Source organism: Galeopterus variegatus, unplaced genomic scaffold, assembly GCF_000696425.1.
Source record: "Galeopterus variegatus unplaced genomic scaffold, G_variegatus-3.0.2 Scaffold1543, whole genome shotgun sequence".
NCBI lineage: Eukaryota > Metazoa > Chordata > Mammalia > Dermoptera > Cynocephalidae > Galeopterus > Galeopterus variegatus.
Window position 1 is genome coordinate 56,938 of NW_007727654.1, and position 22,449 is coordinate 79,386.

Genomic DNA, 22,449 nt, shown 5'->3' on the forward strand with positions numbered 1-22,449 from the left:
ACACCGAGGGTTGCGATCCCATTGCCGGTCCCGGTCCAGTACGGGCCCGACACTGAGGGTTGCGATCCGTTGCCGGTCACGAAAAAAGACAAAAAAGGAAAAAAAAAAAAGATGACCGGTAAGGGGATCTTAACCCTTGACTTGGTGTTGTCAGCACCACGCTCACCCAGTGAGCAAACCGGCCATCTCTATATGGGATCCAAACCCATGGCCTTGGTGTTATCAGCACCGCACTCTACCAAGTGAGCCACGGGCCGGCCCAGAGCTGATTTTTAAAAATCCATCCACTGAAATGTCCACCTACAGGTATTTTCCATTTCAGGTCAGTTCCAGGGCTACATCTCACATAATTGCTAAGCACTAAGTGCACAGAGAGAGGGCCTGGGCTTTGGAGCCAGGGGTACGGTTTCTCAGCCACCACCTTGCCGTGGATCCTCAGGACAGGCCTGTCCCCCTCCGTGAGGGTCAGTCTTCTCATCTGTGGCAATGGGGAGACTCATCCTGTTCTTCCAGGATTGCTAGGAGGGGAGTGATAATGATAAGTGTAATGATGGAAATGCATCATTGTACTGAATCATCATTACAACTCAGCGAGAGTAGGTACTCTCATCCTGGTCTTCTGGACAGCAGAGGAAGCTGAAGCGGGGGGTGCAGTCATTTGCTCAAAGTCACGCTGGGTGAGTGGCAGAGTCAGAACCTGGGTGTGTGACTTTTATAGCAGGATGCACCCATGGCGCAAACACAGAATCTGCTTGTCAGAGCCCTGCTCGTGTAAACCGCAGGCCCCCACCCCCATGCCCTGGTCTCGGTCCCTGGGATTGTCCCAGAGGGCACAAGAAAGACCCTGGAAAGAATTCAACCCCTGGGAGTTATTATTAGATGCCGAGGTATCCATTTCTGCAAAACATAGGTTCTTCACCTGACCTGGCCCCGGCAGGACCCACCAGCTGCTCAGAAGGATTAACTCTCAGCCGGCAGCGTTTTAAATAGACCCCAGGAGAGGAGAGGAGGGCATTTTGCTTCATACCCCAGGATCTTGGTGAATGTCAAGACCTAGGACAAGTTGAGGGCAGGGAAAAGGTGTGCTTTGGGTATATAACTCCAGGGCAAGATTGGACGAGGGAAAATTTCATTCCAACCCTTGTCAGGAATTAGGCAAAAAAGGGATTAGGATTCCTACCTGATGAAGAGAAAAAGATGCAGAGAGAAAACAGAGTTTGTTCAAGGCCACGTGGTTACTTGGTGGTGTGGTGAAGAGAGAGGAGAGTGTATTGACTACTTATTCCAAAACAGCTTGTATTGGGTGGCTGGCCGGTTAGCTCAGTTGGTTAGAGAGCTGTGTCGTAACACCAAGGTCAAGGATTCGGATCCTCATACCAACCAGCCGCTTGGTTAGAGAGCTGTGTCGTAACACCAAGGTCAAGGATTCGGATCCTCATACCAACCAGCCACTAAATAAATAAATAAATAAATAAATAAATAAAACGACTTGTATTGGGCATGTTTCTTTTTTTTTTCTTTTTCTTTTCCTTTTTGTCTTTTTTACTGACCGGTAACGGGATCGCAACCCTCGGTGTTGCACCCGCACCGCGCTCAGCCAGTGAGCGGGAACTGGTCTCCACATGGGATCCGAACCTTCGGCGGGAGCGCCGCCATGCTCCCAAGCGGCGCACTCTCCAGTGCACCACCGGGCCGGCCCGGGCATGTTTCTTGAATATAAAATGAAGTATATAGAAGAGAATGGTTACACAAATTGTGATCTGTTCCTATAGTAGAACACTATACAGCATCAAAAATAAATATTATCCTTGAAAATATTGAGCTAAGTAAAAGAAGTCAGACACAAAAAGGCACATGTTGCATGATTCCACCTGTATGAAATATGTAAGTTCCAGAACATTTTCATCACCCCAAAAGGAGACCCCATACCCATTAGCAGTCACTCCCAGCCCCAGACAACCACTAATCTGCTTTCTGTCTCTGTGGATTTGCCTGTTCTGCACATTTCATATAAATGGAATCATATGCTCTATGGCCTTTTGTGTCTGGCTACTTACACTCATGTCTTCAAGGTTCATCCGTATGTGTTGCAACGTGTCGGTGCTTCATTCCTTTTATGGCTAAGTAATACTCCATTGTATGGATGAACCACATTTTATTTATCTATTCATCCACTGATGGGTATTTGGATTCTTTCCTTCCACCTTTTGGCAATTATGAATAATGCCACTATGAATATGTACTTTTTTTTTTTGGTGGCTGGCCAGTATTGGGATCTGAACCCTTGACCTTGGTGTTCTCAGCCCTACACTCCAACCAAGGGAGCTGACCAGCCAGCTCATGAATATGTACTTTTAAGAGTCTTCTAGAACTTATTGGTGGGTTCTAGTAGACAGCATAGCGTGGCGCTCCACTGCCCACCCAAGACAGTGAGCTGGCAGCAGGGCCAACCTCCTGTTGCTCGAACCCCACCAACATTCATCAGCCTGTGCGATGGGGCGGGAAAGTGTCCCTCCTGCTTGGCAACTTACAGGGAGACTCTTGCTGTTTCTTTTCTTTTCTTTTTTTTTTAACCGGTAAGGGGATCTTAACCCTTGACTTGGTGTTATCAGCACCACACTCTCCCAAGTGAGCTAACCAGCCATCCCTATATAGGGATCCGAACCCATGGCCTTGGTGTTATCAGCGCCACACTCTCCCAAGTGAGCCATGGGCTGGCCCTGACGCTTGCTTTTTCTAGTTTTGATGACAAAATATTTCAGACACACAGAATAAATATCACAGATCCCTCTGGTCTCCTTAACAGACTTAACAGAAACAAACAGAGATTTACTTCAGGTGTGTTTTTATTGTTTTTAAGAAACAGAGTGACAGACACAGACAACCCCGTTCCTTCCCCCTCCTTCCTTTTCTTAGTGTGACCACCTCCTTGAAATCAGACCTTTTTGTTTCCATGCCTGTATTTATACTTTGGCTGCTGTATATGTATCTATGAACCATATGGAATAGTTTGTTTAAAATATGTATACATAAATGTGTCATTTTGTATACATATCTTTTCACTCAGCCATAAGTTTATGGGATTTATCCTTGTTGATGTATCTAGAACAGTAGTTCTCAGCCAGGAGAGATTTTGTCTCCAGGGGATATTTGGCAACAACTGGAAATATTCTTGGTTGTCACAACCGGGGGAGGGGTTGCTACTGGCATCGAGTATGTGGAGGCTGAGGACATTGCTCAACATCCTACAATGCACAGCACAGCCCCCCACAGCAAAGAATAATCCAGCCCCAAATGTCAACAGTGCTGAGGTGGAGAAACCTTGATCAAGGTTTAGTTCACTTTTTTTTTTTTTTTAAAGATGACCGGTAAGGGGATCTTAACCCTTGACTTGGTGTTGTCAGCACCACGCTCTCCCAACTGAGCTAACTGGCCATCCTTTTACAGGGATCCGAACCCGTGGCCTTGGTGTTATCAGCACTGCACTCTCCAGGGTGAGCCACGGGCCGGCCCTAAGGTCTAGCTCACTTCTAAATAGCTGCTATATGGTTCTCTATATTATGTGACTCCCCACCCCCTTACTATCTTTGGTGATGACTTCAGTGATAGCAGGATATCACATTGCAAAATGGCAGAGCAGAGAGAAACTAACCTCTCATGTGCTCTTCTTTTAAAGCTCTCAGAACCACGCCCATGACCACCACTTTTAATCTATTCATTGGGAACGGTCCTACAATCCAATCACCTACCTCTTCAAGGCCCTACCTTGCAATTACCATAATAGGATTTCCCACCTTCTTAACAGTCACAGTGGGGATCAAGCTACTAATACATAAACTTGTGGGACACAATTCATATTAGTGTCTTGGTCTGTTCTGGCTGCTGTAACCAATTGCCATAGACTGGGTGGCTTATAAATAACAGAAATTTATTTCTCACAGTTTTGAAGGCTGGAAGTTTGAGATCAGGGTGCTAGCCAGCATGGTCGAGTTCTGTTGAGGGCCCTCTTCTGGTCTGTATATGGCTGACTTATTGGATCCTCACATAGCAGAAAGAGGTCAAGGTAGCTCCCTGGGGTCCCTTTTATTTTATTTATTTATTAAAAAGATGACCGGTAAGGGGATCTTAACCCTCGACTTGGTGTTGTCAGCATCACGCTCAGCCAGTGAGCCAACCGGCCATCCCTATATGGGATCCGAACCCGGGGCCTTGGTGTTATCAGCACCACACTCTCCCGAGTGAGCCACGGGCCGGCCCTGGGTTCCCTTTTATAAGGGTACTCATTCCATTCATGAGGGCTTCACTCTTATGACCTCATCTAATCCTAATTGCCTTCCAAAGGTCCTCCTTCCTAATACTGTCACACCGGGCAGTAGGGTTCCCACATGTGAGTTTGGGAGAGGGGGCCGCAAACATTCAATCAATAACAACAGGCATTTATGTAAATGGCTTTCACGTGTGGTACATGACAAAGAGAGGCCAGCTGATCGGATGTGACAGTTTAGAGACAAGAAGCACTCAGTCTCTAGAAAGAAAATGACACTCCCTTCCCCTGAGAAAAGAAAAGAAAAAGAAAAAAACCTGAACTAATTATTTATTTTGATGAGTCTTTTTGATTTGGTGAATAAGAGATCACGTACTGTAACCTCGTTATCTCATGCCTGCAGTGACTGGAGTTTTCATTTTGTTGGAGTAAGCTGTTTAAGGGGCATCGCTGGTATTAGCTCTGGTACTAAGAGCTGAGTAGCTGCGCCTTAGAACCTGACTCTGAAATCATTTTCTGCAAAATGAAACGAGGCAGGGAGGAGGAAATCAATATGAAGAAATAAGCGTCAAACGGTCACACCAGGGGACGCCCAGGTTCCGACTCTGGGGTGGGGCATTAGATTATGAAAATATCAGCATAAAGATAGAACCTAATTACATTGATAAAGATCATAAAAACTTTAAATGGGTAGTATGAGGTGTGAGAATTTGATTAATAGACATTAATCCTGTACCTATAATGTTGTGTTTTCATGAACTTATTTTTTAAGAACTAGAGGGCGCCCTCCTCTTTTTAATGTCGATTTTTTTTTTTTTTTTTTTTTTTTTTTTGGCAGCTGGCCCGTCCAGGGATCAAACCCTGGATCTTGGTATTATCAGCACCATGCTCTAATGAACTGAGCTAACCAGCCAGACCCCAAAATGTGGGATTTTTTTTTTAATACTTTTTATTTTGAAAGAGTTTATGATTCATAAGAGGTTGCAAATATGGTGCAGAGAGTTTGCAAGTACCTTTCACCCAGCTTCCCCCAATGACAACATCCTACAAAGCTATAGCTCATTATTAAAACCAGGAAATTGGCTTCAGTGTAATACCGTTGACTCAACTACAGACTTTATTCAGCAGCTTTTACATGCATTTTTTAAAACATAGTTCAATGTAATTTTAGTACATTTAGTTTTGAGTAACCTTAGCACAATTAGGATACAGAATGTTTCCAGCACCCCAAAGAATGGCCCTCATATTGCCCTGACTATAAAGTTAGACCCTCCCCCAAACCTAACTCCTGGCAACCACCAATCTGTTTTCTGTCACTCGTCATTATGATTTTGTCAATTGGAGAGTGTTATGGCTTCATACAGCATGTTACTTTCATGTACAAGTAACAGTGTGTAAATTGCATCATACAAATGCAACTTTCATGTACAGGTGACAGTGTATAAATTGCATCATGCAGGATGTAACTTCCATGTACATTTAAGAGAGTGTAAATTGCATTGTACAGCATGTAACTTTCTGAGATTGGAGGTTTTCCCTCAGCACAATGCCTTCGAGATCCATCCAGATTGCTGCTTGTATCACTAGTTCCTTTTTGTTCGTTGCCATGCAGTTTTCCACGGTGTGGTGGGACCACAGTTTGTTTATTCATTCATCTGTTGAAGGTTTGTTTATAAATAAAGCTGCTGTGCAGACAGGTATCTGTCTGAACATCAGAGCCCCTTTTTCAAACAAACTTTTGTGTCAAACTGAGATGAAGCAGTAAATGCAGGTGTGTTCTGGTTGAAATGGGGCAGAGGACCCAGAACATTCCCACTTGGTCTCTCCTTTACCCCTACAAACCTTCAGGGTTAGGCCGGCCCGTGGCTCACTCGGGAGAGTGTGGTGCTGATAACACCAAGGCCACAGGTTCGGATCCTATATAGGGATGGCCAGTTGGCTCACTAGCTGAGCATGGTGTTGACAACACCAAGCCAAGGGTTGAGATCCCCTTACCGGTCATCTTTAAAAAAAAAAAAAAAAAAACCTTCAGGGTTCCCAGGAACACAGTTTGAAAACCATTGCCCTTGAGAGCCATCCTCCTCGACATAGAGAGGAAGATCTTGGGTTATCAGGCTACAGGACTTCTGGACACCAGCAAGCTCATTCCTCTTACTGTGAGTGATGCTCAACTTTACAGCATGTAAGAATCATCTGGGAGCATTTTTTAAAATCCACAAGCCCAGCCACACCCCACACCTACCAATTGAGATGTTCTGGGATGGGGCCCAGGCATCAGGTGTTTGTAAAGTCCCCAGGTAATAAATGCCAATGTGCAGCCAAGTTGGAGACTGATGCACTGAGCCATCTTTTAAATTTTTTTTATTTAATTAATTAATTAATTAATTATTTTTAAAGATGACCGGTAAGGGGATCTTAACCCTTGACTTGGTGTTGTCAGCACCACGCTCTCCTAAGTGAGCTAACCGGCCATTCCTATATAGGGATCCGAACCCATGGCCTTGGTGTTATCAGCACCACACTCTCCCTTGAGCCATCTTTTCTAGGGATGAGCTTTGTATTTCTGTTAGCTAAGCGAGGCCATTCTTTTGTATTTTGCTGCCTTGAGTTTGTAAGAAGAGTCGATTTAGTATTATTTATTAGTGTATTGCAGAAACTGCGGAAAAGGTTACATTTTTCTTTGTTATCCTTTTATTTTATTTGTAATAGCTTTATTGTGATAGAATTCACATACCCTCACCTAATTCACCCATTTTAAGCATCCCATTCATTTGTTTTTAGTATATATGGAGTTGTGCAACCATCACCTTGCAAAGAAACCCATACCCTTTAGCTGTAACTACTGCTCCCCAATTTCCTCCACCCTAAACAACCACTAATCTGCTTTCTGTTATCCTTTTAACATTGAATAAAATACCCAAACCTATAATAGGGTGGAATCTGCAGCCATCTGGGAACCCAGAGGCAGGAGTGATGAACTCAGCAAAGCAAGGAAGCCTTCCTGGAAGAGGTGGCATTTGTGCTTGGTTATTTCCGCTCCCGCTTTCTTGTTTCTTTCATGCCACCAGTGTGGAATGGCGTCATTACCTGCTTCCCCCTTAGTTCCCCTGTTTATATAATTCTGCCTTCAATGACTCCCCTACCTGTGTATGCCTTGTGATTTCCCTGTTGGTACCAATACCTGGTGCCTTCCTCTGACTCGGTGGCACTACCCCAGATAGATACTTATGCCTTTTCCTTTCTGCTCTGCCAATCCACCTGGGTCCAAGCAAAGCTCTTTTCACAGCAAAGGAATATTCTCCATAAGAAGAAGGGGAAACAACTCTAGAGCAAAAACAACCCAATTTTTAAAAAAATGGGCTTGGGCAGACATTTCTCCAAAGAAGATAGACAAGTGATGAATAAACACAGAAGAGATGCTCGACATCACTAACCATTAGGGAAATGCAAACCAAAACCATAATAAGATACCACTTCATACCCACTAGGATGGCTGTTACTAAAAAACAGAAAATGAGTGCTGGTAGGGATGTGGAGAAATTGGAGCCTTTGTGCACTGCTGGTGGGGACATAAAATGGAGCAGCTGCTATGGAAAACAGTATGGCAGTTCCTCAAAAAGTTAAAGATAAAATTACCTCACGATCCAGCAATTCAACTTCTGGTTATATAACCAAATGAATGGAAAGCAGAGACTTGAATAGATATTTGTACACCTATGTCTGTAGCAGCGTTATTCACACACAGCTGAAATGTGGAAGTAACCCAGGTGTCCACTGATGGATGAATGGGCAGAAGCAATATGGTAGATCCGTACGGTGGAGTATTATTCAGTCTTAAAAAGAAGTGGATTCTCTTGCCATGTGATACCCTCCATTTCCACGGGACCCACCAAGATGTGTTCCCTGGACTGAGGACTTCCCAGCCTCCAGAACCAACATTCCCAGGTAGCTGCAGGTTCAGGGAGAACAGAGAGACACATGGAGCAGACCTGAACCCATCCCACAGTCTGCAGCCACCGCCAGCCAGCCCCACACCCTTGAGCAAAGAATACCTGTGAAACCTCTACCCAGATGAAGAAAAAAACAATGCCAATATCTTAGAAGTCTCCTGCATGCTTCTCCCCAAACACCTCCCTCTTTAGTGATCCTTAAACAATCCATAAACATCTCTAAACAATATACAGTAGCTTTATTTTGTCTTTATGTACATTGAATCATATTTTAAGTATCCTTTTACAGCTTGTACCTTTAAGTTTCTGAGACTGGTCTATGTTGTGTGCGGCTGTCGTTCATTTATTTTTCTTGCTGTATTCCATTGTATAAATAAACTACACTCTGTTTAAAAAAAGAAACGAAGTCCTGATACATGCTACAACAGGGTGAACCTTGAGGACATTATGCTAAGTGAAATAAGCCAGTCATAAAACCAATACTGTGTGATTCCACTTATCCAAGATGCCTAGAGTTGTCACATTCATAGAGACACAAAGTAGGATGGTGGGTGCCAGGGGCTGGGGGAGGGAAAATGGGGAGCAAATGTTTAACACAGACAGAGTTTCAGTTTGGGTACATGAAACAGTTTTGGGGATGGATGGTGGTCATGGTTGCACAACAGTGTGAATGCATTTAATGCCACATAACTGGACACTTAAAAATGGTTAAAATGGTAAGTTTTTATGTATTTTTTACCTCATTAAAAAGAATAAAAATAGGGCCAGCCCGGTGGCGCACTCGGTAGAGTGCTTTGCTTGGGAGCGTGGCAGTGCTCCCGCCGAGGGTTCGGATCCCATATGGAGACCGGTCTGCTCACTGGTTGAGCGCGGTGTGGGCGCGACACCGAGGGTTGCGATCCCATTACTGGTCATGAAAAAAAGACAAAACGGAAAAAAAAAAAAAGAATAAAAATAAAAAAGACAGAGGGGGGTGCTGGCTGGTTAACTCAGTTGGTTAGAGCATGGTGCTGATGACTCCCAGGTCCAAGGTTCACCTCTGTACTGGCCAGCCCCCCCAAAATAAAAAAGGTAGAGAGCATAAGAATACCAGCATAAACTCACAGGGACCTTGGGTATCATCCGAGCTGCAAGTAGCAGCTTCAAAGCGTTGCTGGCTACAGGTTGACCCGTCTCCCCAACCTCAGTCTCATGGCAATAAGAAGACTCCTAAGACAATGAGTCATCATTTAGCTGGGGCTGTCTTGAGAATTTAACGAGTCCTTCCTATACATGCTTTGCCAGTGTCTGAGACCTAGGAGTGCTTGCTAAATGTGAGCTGGCATCATCGTTATGGCCACCACTCTGAGCACGGAGGAAAGAACCCAATCAGCTCTGCATTTTCTCTGTGCACCCTCAGGCATGTGCGCCACCTCTCTGAGCCTCGGTTCTTCCTCTGAAATTCACAAACTGGGCAGCATTGAGTGGGTCCTCTGATGAGGGCAGCTCAATCAGGAGGGACTGATGGGAGTGCATGGGGACAAAGTGCACCCTTGGCACCCTGTGATGGTGGGGGATACTCCCGTGCCTCCCAGGAGCAGTCGAGCTGTCCCGGCGCCACCCCATGGCATCCTGGCTGTGTGCCATGCTGCACTGCTTTGGGAGCTACATCCTAGCGGACCTGCTGCTAGGAGAGCCCCTGATTGACTTCTTCGGCAACAATTCCAGCATCCTGCTGGCATCAGCTGTCTGGTAAGCAGTGCCCAATGTGGGGGTGGCAGGGACTACAAGGCCACTGGGGAGGTGGGAGGTGGGAGGTTGGAGGAACTAGGACCATACCAGCACAACCACCATGGTGGCCCTGATACATGGCCCTTCATACCCAACTCTGTCCTGAGTCTGGCACATAGGTTAGGGGGGTCTGGACACAACCTCACATCTCCAGACCCCTTCAGTCTTCCCCTCCTCCCAACTCTCAGCCTTCTCTTTCCCAAAGGTACTTGATTTTCTTCTGTCCCCTGGACCTTTTCTACAAGTGCATCTGCTTCCTGCCTGTGAAACTCATCTTTGTGGCCATGAAGGAGGTGGTGAGGGTCCGCAAGATTGCAGTGGGCATCCATCATGCACATCACCACTACCACCATGGGTGGTTCGTCATGATTGCCACTGGGTGGGTCAAAGGTAAACAGGACAATGACAATGACAATGACGAATCACCTCAGTTGAGAGAACCTGATTGTCTTTTGGTACATCTCAGGCATCCCAGTTGGCACAGCCATTGCTACAGACTATAAGGGATGTGAAGATAGGAGTGGGTGTCCATACCTCCACATTAGCTGGTACCTTAGAGTAAGTGGGACAATTCTTCTGGAAATGTAACTGTCAAAGGTAAATAAGACAATTATGACAACAACAAAAGCCAGTGTCCCTAGAGCACTGTTTCTCAGTTGTGGCACTTCTGACATTGGGGCTGGATCATTCTTTGAGATGGGGGCTGCCATGTGCACTGTTGGATGTTAAGCAGCATTCCTGGCCTGAACCCACTAGATGCCAGTAGCACCATTGTCCCCAGCTGTGACAATCAAAAATGTCTCCAGACATTGCCAAATGGCTCCTGGAGAGCAAAATCACTCCAGTTGAGCACCTCTTCTCTAGATCTCTAACTTCAGGGGTTCTTAAGCTTTGTGGACCATGGCCCTTTCGTCAGCCCAGTGAAGCCTACAGGCCATTTAATGTTTTTAAGTGCATGAAATAAAACACATAGGATAGTGTTTTATTTTTAAAATACAGTTACCAAAATTTTTTTTAATGTAATGTAGTAATTTCATGCTTCTTTATTAGTGTGTTAAATAGCAGACTTTCCACTAGCTCCTAGTAACTGTTGGACTGTTGAAGTGGTGTTGAGCACAAATAGTATTGTGAAAGTATCTACAACTGGAATGTGAAAAGAAAAAAAATACATGTATTCTGTTGGTGACAGTGACAACCTTGACAATCCTGCTGATGTTATTGCTTCCCTTCAAGATGGGAGGAAAAGCTAGGATTCAGTGAGAGGGATATGAAAATGCAGATGTAATTCTGTTTCCTGTCTGGCCTCATGGACTCTAGGTGAAGATTCCTGACTCACAGGAGGTTTTGAGTTGAGGCCTTTGTGTGTCTTATCTCAGTTCAGGCCTTTGTGCATCTTATCTCATTCAATCCTTAGGACTCCCCTTTAGGAGAGATCTAGCATCACCCCCTTTTTCTGACAAGGTAAATGATTACTTGCCCAAGGAAACACAACTGAGGGGTACATCTGGACTTGACTCCAGGCCCTCTGAATTTAGTGTCCATGCTCTTAACAATTTTGAAGTCCTCCTTTTTATTTTCCCTCCATCTATACTAAGAGGCAGACCAAGATAGACTTAAACAAAAAATGTTACCAGAAATAAAGAGGGACATTTTATAATGGTAAAAGGGTCAATCCACCAGGAAGATACAACAATTATAAACATATATGCACCTAAAAACAGAGCACCAAAATCCATAAAGCTAAAACTGACAGAAGCAAAGGGAGAAAGACAATTTAGCATTAACAGTTGGAGAAGTGGACTAAGGAGTAACAATGAGGCAGGGAAAGTAGGCCTAAGCAAGTGCTAAAAAATACTGGACATCTCTTCCCTGCTTCCTGTCCACCAAAAGAGGGTACCCCCAATGTTCCAGAGCCTAGGATCACCCTCCACTGAACCACAGTGCTCAGTGAGCCACCATTGACATTTGGAACTGTATCATTCCTTGCTGCAGGAGCATTCTTTGCCTTGTTAGGGTGTTGAACCACATGCCTGGCCTCTACCCACTAGATGACAATAACACTCTCTCTCCTGTTGTGACAGCTAAGAGTATCTCTAGACATTGCCAAATGTCTCCTTAGAGGCAATTCTCCAGATGAGAACCCCTGGTCCAGTGGTACATACCAAGCACCCAGTTGGCACAGCTGTTCCTGGAGTGGGTGTCCAAGCCTCTTTAGCCAATACATTTGGAATAAATGGGAAGATTCTAACAAACTTAACCATTATGTCTCCACATGGGTTTCCTTATTCTCTCTCCAGGAAGCCTGTACTACTGAACAAATTCTCCAAGGGTATGGCATGTCTCCCAGAGAGCAGGTGGCTTGAGAAAGATTGAGAACTCAGAGCCTCGAGGAGGAGAGAGGCTGGGGCTGGGGAGTATTCTGGAGCCTCATGTACATCTCAGGGTTCTGGACTGGGGGCATCAGGGCAGACAACCCCAGGCTTAAGACCCGCCTTGCAGGTGGAGACCTGACTGTGATTCCTTCATGCTGGTTTCTCCCCAAATGTGCCATGGCACCCTCAGCAAGGCTCTGTCCTCTCTGAGCCTCAGGTTCCCTATCTGCATGCAACTAATGATCATACACACCAGGCTCAATGTCCCTCTAGAGGAGACTCCAGGAGCAGAGAGGCTGCTTCCTTAGGAATTCAGCAAAGAAGAAAGGGAGACTGGGGGTGGTGGGCTTGTTCAGAAGTGCCCTTTCCCATAGGCTCTGGCGTTGCCCTCATGTCCAACTTTGAGCAGCTGCTCCGAGGAGTCTGGAAGCCAGAGACCAATGAGATCCTGCACATGTCCTTGTGAGTATCTCACCTGCCCACTCCCTCTGTCCTTCCTTTATGTACAGGTGCCTGACCCTGGGTTGGACAGTGCCAGTAACTTGGAGAGGCCTCTGCCCCTAACTGCCTTTCAGAAGCTTCCAGAGGCTATGGCTGGGGAAACCCAGAGAGGGAGCCATGGCTCTGCTTGGGAGTCAGGGGCAGGCATAGCTGCAGGGAAGAGGTGACACCTGGTTTGGGTTTTAACAAGTGAAATGGGCCTCTGGACAGAGGTCAGCACCTATGCCAAGTCAGAAAAGAACAGCAATGTTGCCTGGTCTGCAAGGTCAGAGTACAGAGTGTGGGTGGGGAACATGGGATACAGAGTGTGGGGTATGCAGTGTGGATGGGGAGTGCAGCTAGGCTAGATTGCAGATCCAAGACCCAATGCAGGATCCCACACTGCATTTAGCCTAATATGTTTTAAAAGTCTTTACAGGTTGGGCTACAGTCAAGTGTTGCTTAACAATGGAGATACGTTCTGAGCAATGCATTGTTAGACAAACATCATTCATTGTTGTGCAAACATCACAGAGTGTACTTACACAAACCTAGACAGTATAGCCTATTGCACACCCAGGCTATATGGTATATCCTACTGCTCCTACATGAGTAATGTGTTGGGCTTCAATGATGGTGACTATGACATTATTAGGTGGTAGGATTTTTTCAGCTCCATTGTAATCTTACAGGGCCACTGTCATACATGTGGTCCATCATTGATCAAAGTGTTGTTGTGCAGCACATGACTGTAGTTAAATTTTCCTCCAAGCTACAGTCACGAAAATATAAAATTAAAAGCCTCGCTCATATGCCATTGAAAATCACCTCCCATTTCCCACTTTGGAAAACATAGCATTATCTCATTTCATCCCCATGAGAAGCCTCTTCCCACCCTCAGTTCATGAATGAGGAAATGGGGGCCAAACACCATTATGTAGCTAGCTATTAAGTGCACAAGTGCCTCCCTGTCTCGGACTGTATTTCCACCTCATCAGCTGAGAATGAGGTTTCCATGGAATCACAGATGTAAACCACCTGGTCCTGGTACCTGGTGAGTCCTTGGAAATAATAGATAGAATTTTCATCATTAAGTATGTGCAATGAGTAACAGACATCAAAAACAGAAGTCACAGGTCTGTCTTCTGTGACAAGTTAAGATATTGTAATCCTACTCTGCAAGGGAAAAAAGGAAAGTGAGGGAAAACTCTGTGCTTTCTAATCAAACTTGCTTGGGAAGTGAACTGTTTGGGGGATCCCCAGAATCACCCTTAGGTCCAATAATTTACTACAAGGACTTACAGAAATCAGCAAAGCTGTTGTATTTGGGGTCACCATTTATTACAATGAAAGGGTACAGATTAAAATCAGCAGACGTAAAAGATGCATGGAGCACAGTCCAGGAGAGACATGGCATGAGCTTCCAGTTGTCTTCTGCCAGCAGAGTCTCATGGACAGTGCTTAATTTTCCCAGCAACGATGTGTGACAACATGCATGGTGTACTGCCAACCAGGGAAACTTCCTGAACCTTGGTGTCCAGAGTTTTTATTAGGGCTCAATCACATAGACATGGCTGCGTGGCTGATCCTAGTCTCCAGAAGTCAAGCCAATGCCATGTGGCTGAAGATCTCCACCATAAATCACATTGTTACCACTTGGTGTGACCTAAGGTCCCTAGGCATACAAAGACACTCTTGTCAGGCAGGACATCCCAAGGGATTAGAGGGCACCTCCCAGAAGCTGGGCAAAGGCCAGACCTTTCTTTGAGCTGGGTTAACCTGTCACTGCACAGGGAGATGCTACCTCATCCACACCACCATGCATCTTCCCACCTCACAATGAGAAGCTGGAATAGGGGTTGGGGATAGGGCAGTGGGGTGTGTGGCCAGAGGTACAGAGACCTGGCCATGCAGGTGCCTCCTGGTAATGTCAGCTACTCCCTGCAGCCCCACCAAGGCCAGCCTGTATGGAGCCATTCTCTTCACCCTCCAGCAGACCCGCTGGCTCCCAGTGTCCAAAGCCAGCCTCATCTTCATCTTCACCATGTTTATGGTATCCTGTAAGGTAAGCTTTTCTCTGCCTGTAGCCTTCCTACCTTGGCCACCCTGTACCTCCTGGGCTGGGGCAGGGAATGTGGACACTCCTGGTTTATCTATCCAGAACAGGACAGCCCAGAGACCAGGGGGAGCTTTCCAGTAGGTCCGTGGGATGAGGATCTTTAGAAGGTAGAGTCCAGCAGGTGGGGACAGGGGTGAGGGGAACAGGCTTTCTGGACAGCAGGCTTAGCCTGAGCAAAGGTTGAGATGGGCCTGGTGCCTCGGGAGTGGAGACCAGAGGAACAAGAAGCTGGAAGTCATCATCAGGTAGCCAGGGGCTCAGGCTGGACCAGGAATGGGGCTGGTCTGACCGTCAGGCCTTGAGCTGGGATCACCCCACCTTGGAAGTGCCTTCATGGGCTGTGCTCTCCTCCGTCCCACAAAGGTGGGGAGTTCTGCCGCTGGCTCTCCTTGGCATGCAGGGCCCCAGCTCAAGGCTGTGTCTTCCCTGGGAGGGGATTATAGGACTGTCAGAAGGGAGTGAGCTTGAGTGTCCCTGCATCAGGGCAGAAGGGAGCAGAAGGCTGGCTCCCTTCATGTCTTGTTTGCAGGGTGACCCCAGGTCAGGTGTCTTAGTCTGTTTGAACTGCTATAACAAAATACCATAGATTGGGTGGCTTATAAGCAACAGAAATTTATTGTTCACAGTTCTGGAGGCTGGGAAGTCCAAGGTCAGGGTGCCAGCAAGGTTGGGTTCTGGTGATGGCCCTCTTCTCAGTCACTGATGGCTGATGTCCTCACATGGTGGAAGGGACTACCTAGCTCTCGGGTCTCTCTCTATAAGGCACCAATCCCAATCATAAGGGCTGCACCCTCATGACCTAATCACCTCCCAAAAGCCCCATGCCCTGATACCATCACATTTGGGGTTAGGTTTCAATGGACAAATCTTGGGGAGATGCAAACATTTAGACCATAGCACCGAGCATAGCTCCTCTCTAGGCCCAGGTGTTCTGGGGACTCATGGGGGATGGGTGACCAACAATCCCGGTTGTCCTGGGGCTATCCAGGCTTTAGCACCAGAAGTCCCGCATCCTGGGATGGTTGTTCACTGTCCTGGGGGTGCATGCAGCCAGAGTGCTGGGGCTGGGCTACCTCCAATCCGGACCTCACTGACCTTCTCTCCCCTGTTCTCCTCCTCCCTCTCCTGCTTTGCTTTCTGCCTCGATCTCTCTCCTGTTCTCTTGCTGTGCCCCCCGTCACCCCACCTCAGGTGTTCCTGACAGCCACTCACTCCCATAGCTCCCCATTTGATGTCCTGGAGGGGTACATCTGCCCTGTGCTGTTTGGGACGGCCTGGGGAAGTAACCATCACCATAACAACCACGGCGGGTCCCACGGTGGCAGTGGGCCAGGCACCCAGCACTCAGCCCTGCCCACCAAGTCCAAGGAGGAGCTGAGTGAGGGCTCCAGGAAGAAGAAGACCAAGAAGGCAGATTAGGGGGGTGGCCCAGGGGCCCTGAGGGGCACTGGGGAGAGGATCCAGACCCAAGACCCTCAGAGCTGGGGGGTGTCCTGGGATCAGATCTCCCCTCTCTGGGCCTTGACTTCCCCATCAGCAAATTGGGGCCATCAGCCCAACCTCCAGGGCTGATGTGGGGGTTCAATGAGATATGCGGGTAAAGGACTTTGGGAGGAATGGAGAGTCCCCCCCTCTCTGCCAGGCCCTTGTAGAATCACAGCTTTTGGGAGGGGGTAACACACAGAATCCTAGCAACGGCTTCAGCCAGAAAATCCTGGCAGCTATATTCTTGGTTCTATTTTTTTCTTCTTTAAAATTGTGTCTTGACTCCAAAAGAATTTCAAGCCATGTTGAGACTCATTCATTTGATGGACATTTCCTAAGTACCTACTGAGAGACTTATGCTGTGATTTTGAAGTCTCCTCTTGCCCAGGCACCTCAGTGGCTAGAACTTCTCCCATGCCCAGAAAGTTCTGCCTCCTGCTGGGCATCCCTGGGAAAGTGGCCTCCCTTCTCTGAGCCTCACGTTCCCCATCTGTATAGTAGAGACCCTTTGTCCTCCTCCATATGGAAGGGCTGTTGCAAGGCTACACATGAAAAAACCCTTATGCGCTCAGAAGCACCACACAGGAAGGGAGAACAGGGTCTTGTAAATTATGACTGAAAATGGCTTTGCATTTTAGATGATTTGTGTTTGTGGATCAGAGAACCTCACAAGTTATGCCACACAAAGGAGGCCCTCAGTAGACATGTCTAGGGCTGGCCTGAAAATTCAGAGGGTGCAAAAGGCTTGTTCTGATTCTTGGCTTCAGGCTTCCCCTAAACCAAGGAAATGCAGCCAGCTGGGTGGGGGTTCCAAGATCCACCTCTGTCTGGGGGCTCCAAGTACTCATAGTTAGGCTCAGAAAGCATGAGGCCTCCTTCATGCTGGAGTCCTTCATTGCCATTCATTCAGTCATTCAACAAACATACTGATGCCTGCTCTTTGCCATGCTTTGTGCTGCAACTGGGCAGGCCAGGGACTTGCTTCAGGGTGAGTAAAGGGGATGATAGTGGAAGGGTCCCTCCCGGCCACCTCGTCTCAGCCTAGGTCAGCAGGACATCTAAGAGGGTGGGTGGGGTGGGCATGCCCAGTCTCAGGTGAGGTTTGGGTCCCAGGTGTTGTGCAGCTGTTGGGAAAGTGCCTTGTTCCAGGGATGCCTGGGTTGGGGTTGGGTGGATTCTGGGGCAGTAAGCCCCAATTTCATCCTCTTGCATGTCTATCAAAGCTTGGCAGGAGGAGTCAGCCAATAAATCGGTTGTGAATGAACCCTCATGCTTTGTCTGATTCATTCTTAGTCTTTTGGCCAGATCCCACTGTGTCCTCAGAGATACTATTTCCAAGGGAATAATGCTCGTAGCAGCCCCTGTTCTCCAGTGGCAGTGGGTGAGATCTGTGAGATTTGAGAATAAGAGGACCTGGGTTTGAATCCCTGCACTTTAACCAACAGGCCTAGTGGCTCTGTCTTTCTCTGAGACTTTGCTCTTTGGGAAAAAGGGTGATGCATATCTCTGTCCTTCAAGGGTAGCTGGGAGAATGAATGGGGCAGTGGAGATTCGCAGCTAAAAGTCCTGCACAGACCCTGTTAAGAGAAAGAAAGACAAACCACAGACTGGGAGAAAATCCTTGCAAATTCCACATTTGATAAAGGGGTTGTATCAAGAATATATAAAGAATGCTCAAAACTCAATAGTAAGAAAGCAATTGTCCAATTTAAAAATGAACAGAGGATTTGAACAGACACTTTGCCATAGAGAATATAGAGAAGGCAAAATATGCTCAACATCCTTAGCCATTGGGGAAATGCAAATCAAAACCATAGTGGGCTATCACTTCCCATCCAATGGAATGGCTAAAATTAAAAAGACTGGCCATATTAAGTGTTGGCAAAGATGTGGTGTAACTGGAACTCATACACCTTGGTGGGGATGTAAAATGGTGCAGCCACTTTGGAATAGTTTGGCAAGTTTCTTTCTTTCTTTCTCTCCTGAGAAGCATCCAGAATTTGGCAGTGTCTTAAGTTAAACATACGCCCAGCCATTCTACTCCTAGGTATTTGCCCAAGATATGTCCACACGAAGATCCATACATGAAGGTTCACTGCAGCTTTATTTGTTTTTTGTTTTTTTTTTTTTTTAAAGATGACCAGTAAGGGGATCCTAACCCTTGACTTGGTGTTGTCAGCACCACGCTCTCCCAATGAGCAACCGGCCATCCCTATATGGGATCCGAACCCGTGGCCTTGGCACCGTCAGCACCGCACTCTCCTGAGTGAGCCACGGGCCAGCCCCTTAAATTAACTGTTTTTTTGTTAATTTGTTTGTTTTTTTCCCCGACCGGTAAGGGGATCGCTACCCTCGGCACGGTGTGGTCAGCACCACGCTCAGCCAGTGAGTGCACCGGCCATCCCTATATAGGATCTGAACCCACAGCATCGGCGCTACCAGCGCCGCACTCTCCCGAGTGAGCCACGGGGCCGGCCCTACTGCAGCTTTATTTGTAATGGCCCCAAACTGGAAAGAACAAACAATGTCTATCCAAAGGTGGACAAATGAATGACTGTGTTCCATCTGCACAAGGGCATAGGGCTCAGCAATAGAAAAAGGGGTGGCGGATATGCAGCAATGTGAATAGGACTGTAATGCATCATGACAGGTGGAAAAATTCATACAAAAAAAGGATACAGTGCTCCCCTTTATCTGAGGTTTCAGTTACCTGCAGTCAACTACAGTCCAAAAATATCAAATGGAAAATTCCAGAGATAAATAATTCATAAGTTTTCAGTTGTGCACTGAGTAGAATGTTGAAATCTCAGGCCATCCCACTCCATTCTGCCTGAGCCACAAATCATCCCTTTGTCCAGCGGATCCACACTGTCTACGTCATCTACCTGTTAATCACGTAGTAGCTCTCTCAGTTATCAGATTGACTGTCCTAGGATAGCCGCGCTGTTTGTTATTTTACTTCATAATAGCCCCAAAGCACAAGAGTAATGATGTTGGTAATTTGGAGATGCCAAAGAGAAGCTGCAAAGTTTTCCCTTAGATGAAAAGGTGAAAGTTCTTGACTTCCGGAAAGAAAATTAGTCTTATACTGAGGTTGCTAAGATCTACAGTAAGAGTGAATCTTCTATCCGTGAGATGGTAAAGAAGGAAAGAGAAATTCATGCTAGTTTTGCTATCGTACCTCAAACTGCATAAGTTACAGTCACAGTGCAGGATAAGTGCTTAGTTAAGATGGAAAAGGCTTTACATTTGTGGGTGAAAGACCTGAACAGACACATGTCCTGACACAATCGGGTTCGGTTCTATCCGTGGTTTCAGGCATCCACCAGTGGTCTTGGAATATATCCTTAAAGATAAGGGGTGACTACTGTACTGTATGATTCCATTCATACAAAATTATACAAAAGGAAAGCTAATCTATAATAACAGAAAGCTTGGCTGGCCAGGCTGGCTGGTTAGTTCAGTTGGTAAGTGCGTGGTGTTGTTAACACCAAGGTCAAGAGTTCAGATCCCCATACTGGCAAGCCACCAAAAACAAAAACAAAAAAACCCAAAAGCCAAAAAACCCCACACAACAAAATGTCACTGCATACCTGTTATGGATTGAACTGTGTTCTCCCCAGAATCATGTTAATGTCCTGACCCCCAAAGTAATAATATTAGGAGCTGATTTGGGAGCTGATTAGGTCATGAGGATGGAGTCCCCATGATGGGGTTAGTGCCCTTATAAAAGGGACCCCAGAGATCTCCCTTGTCCCTTCCACCATGTGAAGACACAGCAAGAAGATACCATCTATGAACCAGAAAGCAGGTCCTCACCAGACACCAAATCTGCCTTGATCTTGGATTTTCTGTCCTGCAGAACTGGGAGAAATAAATTTCTGTTGTTTATAAGCTACCTGTTTGTGGTATTTTGTTACAGCAGGCTGAACAGATTAAGATAGGAAATAAAGTCTTTAAAGAGATAAAGTTAAAATGAGGTCATTGGGATGGGCCCTAATCCAATAGGACTGGTGGCCTTATAAGAAGAGGAAATTATACACAAACACACACAGAGTGAGGACATAGGGAGACCAATAGCCATCTGCAAGCCAAGTAGAAATGCCTCAGAGAAAATCAACCCTGGGGACACCCTGATCTTTCTCTCTCTCTCTTTTTTTTTTTTTTTTTTTTGTGGCTGGCTGGTACAGGGAACTGAACCCTTGACCTCAGTGTTATAAGGCTGTACTCCAACCAAGAGCTAACTGGCAAGCCCTGATCTTGGACTTCCAGAACTGTGAGACAGTAAATCTCTATTGTTTAAGCTACCCATTCTGTGGTATTGATATAGGAGGTGCTCAGTTTCCCTGGGCTCAGGCTTCAGGACACACCTCTGGGTTTCCAGCCACTCCCTGAGGTCTCAGGTCCCTTCCTCTGAGCTCTCCCCTGGAGGAAAGTTACTGTTGCCAGTTAGACTTATTTTCAGCACCATCATGGGGAAAATGAGACCACAGGGGGCTGGTTTATACAATCCAGTGGCTGGGCATGCTCAATAGAGAGCACAGAATATTCTTGAATGTGCCTGGTGCATATAACTGGGGACCACCCCCTTAATTGACTATTCATTAGGTAGAGAAACTATAAAGGCCAAATCCCAGGCAAAGGTGGGCTTGTTGCTCACTTTCCTGAAGGCAACTGCAGGCAGCTGGCTAAGGTGTGTATACTTTAAGTATCAAATTTACTTTTAGCAGGTGGCTGCTCACTCTCTTGAGCCAACCTGCACTTTGTACTGAACTTTAAGTATGTTTCTCTTGCTTTCATGTTAGACTTATGCCTGTACTGAGCTGACTTCTTTTTGTGTGTGTGTGTGTTTGTCTTTTTTCCGTGTCCGGCAACGGATCGCAACCCTCAGTGTCGCCCCCGTACCGGACTGGGACCGGCAACGGGATCGCAACCCTTGGTGTTGCCCCCGCGCCTCGCTCAGCCAGTGAGCGGGAACCGGTCTGTATGTGGGATCCGAACCCTCGGGCGGGAGCGCCGCCGCGCTTCCCAAGCGGCACACTATCCAGTGCGCCACCGGGCCGGCCCATGAGCTGACTTTTTTATTAAACTTGGTGTGGGCTCTGCTCAGTCTCTGGAGCTAGGCCACACTCTCTCTGTGGTATCTGTATTTCTTATCTATTATATTAAACTTGTTCTCACTGTCTCCTGTGACTCTGCCCTTGAATTCTTTCCAGTGGCAGAGTCAAGAACCTGGTAAGGACTGGGTGGATTGAAGCCAACTATCGGCACCCCCCGGACCCTGCCTCCGACATCGGTATTTCATTATGGCAGCCCTAGAAAACTTGTACAATCCCTTCTGGAATGAATAAATAAAAATAATTAACAATGCCAGGTGCCAATAAGGATTTGGTGCATCTGGAACTCTCACATGCCACAGGTGGAAAACAGGCAGTTTCTTATAAAAGTAAACATCACTTACCATATAAGGCAGCAACCCCATTCCTGAGTGAAATAAAAATAGCAGCACCTGGAAACATCTCGAATGTCTATCGACTAGTAAATAGATAAACAAACGGGTCAATCCACGCAATGGAACATCACTCAGCAATGAAAGAGTGAATGTCTGATACACACAGCAGCGTGGATGAATCTCAAACACGTTCGCTAAGTGAAAGAAGCCAGACTCCAGAGGCTATATACTGTATGTTCCCATTTGTAGGACATTTTAGAAAAGACAAAATTATAGGGACAGAAAAAAGATCAGGGGCTGGAGAAGAGATTATCTACAAAGGAGCCACAGGGATTTGGGGAGGGAAGAGACTGTTATGTATCTTGATTATGGGGGGAGTTCCATAACTGTGTATATTTGTCAAAACTTGCAGAACTGTATGCTTCAGTTCTTTTTTTTTTTTTCCTTTTTGTCTTTTTCCGTGTCCGGCAACGGATCGCAACCCTCAGTGTCGCGCCCGCCTGTACCGGACCAGGACCGGCAACAGGATCGCAACCCTTGGTGTTGCTCCCGCACCT

The 22,449-nt window shown here is 46.5% G+C and overlaps 1 protein-coding gene across 1 annotated transcript in view; it reads left to right on the plus strand.

The window, feature by feature from the left end:
• TMEM38A (transmembrane protein 38A) overlaps positions 1-17,710 on the plus strand; it is a 24,078-nt gene extending 6,368 nt beyond the window's left edge. Inside the window, exons 3-7 of the mRNA XM_008577575.1 lie at positions 9,789-9,945; positions 10,190-10,374; positions 12,731-12,818; positions 14,784-14,901; positions 16,147-17,710. Of these exons, the coding sequence (XP_008575797.1) occupies positions 9,789-9,945; positions 10,190-10,374; positions 12,731-12,818; positions 14,784-14,901; positions 16,147-16,374 (776 nt within the window). The 3' untranslated portion in view covers positions 16,375-17,710. The remainder of the gene's footprint in view (positions 1-9,788; positions 9,946-10,189; positions 10,375-12,730; positions 12,819-14,783; positions 14,902-16,146) is intronic.
• Positions 17,711-22,449: the final 4,739 nt, after the last annotated feature.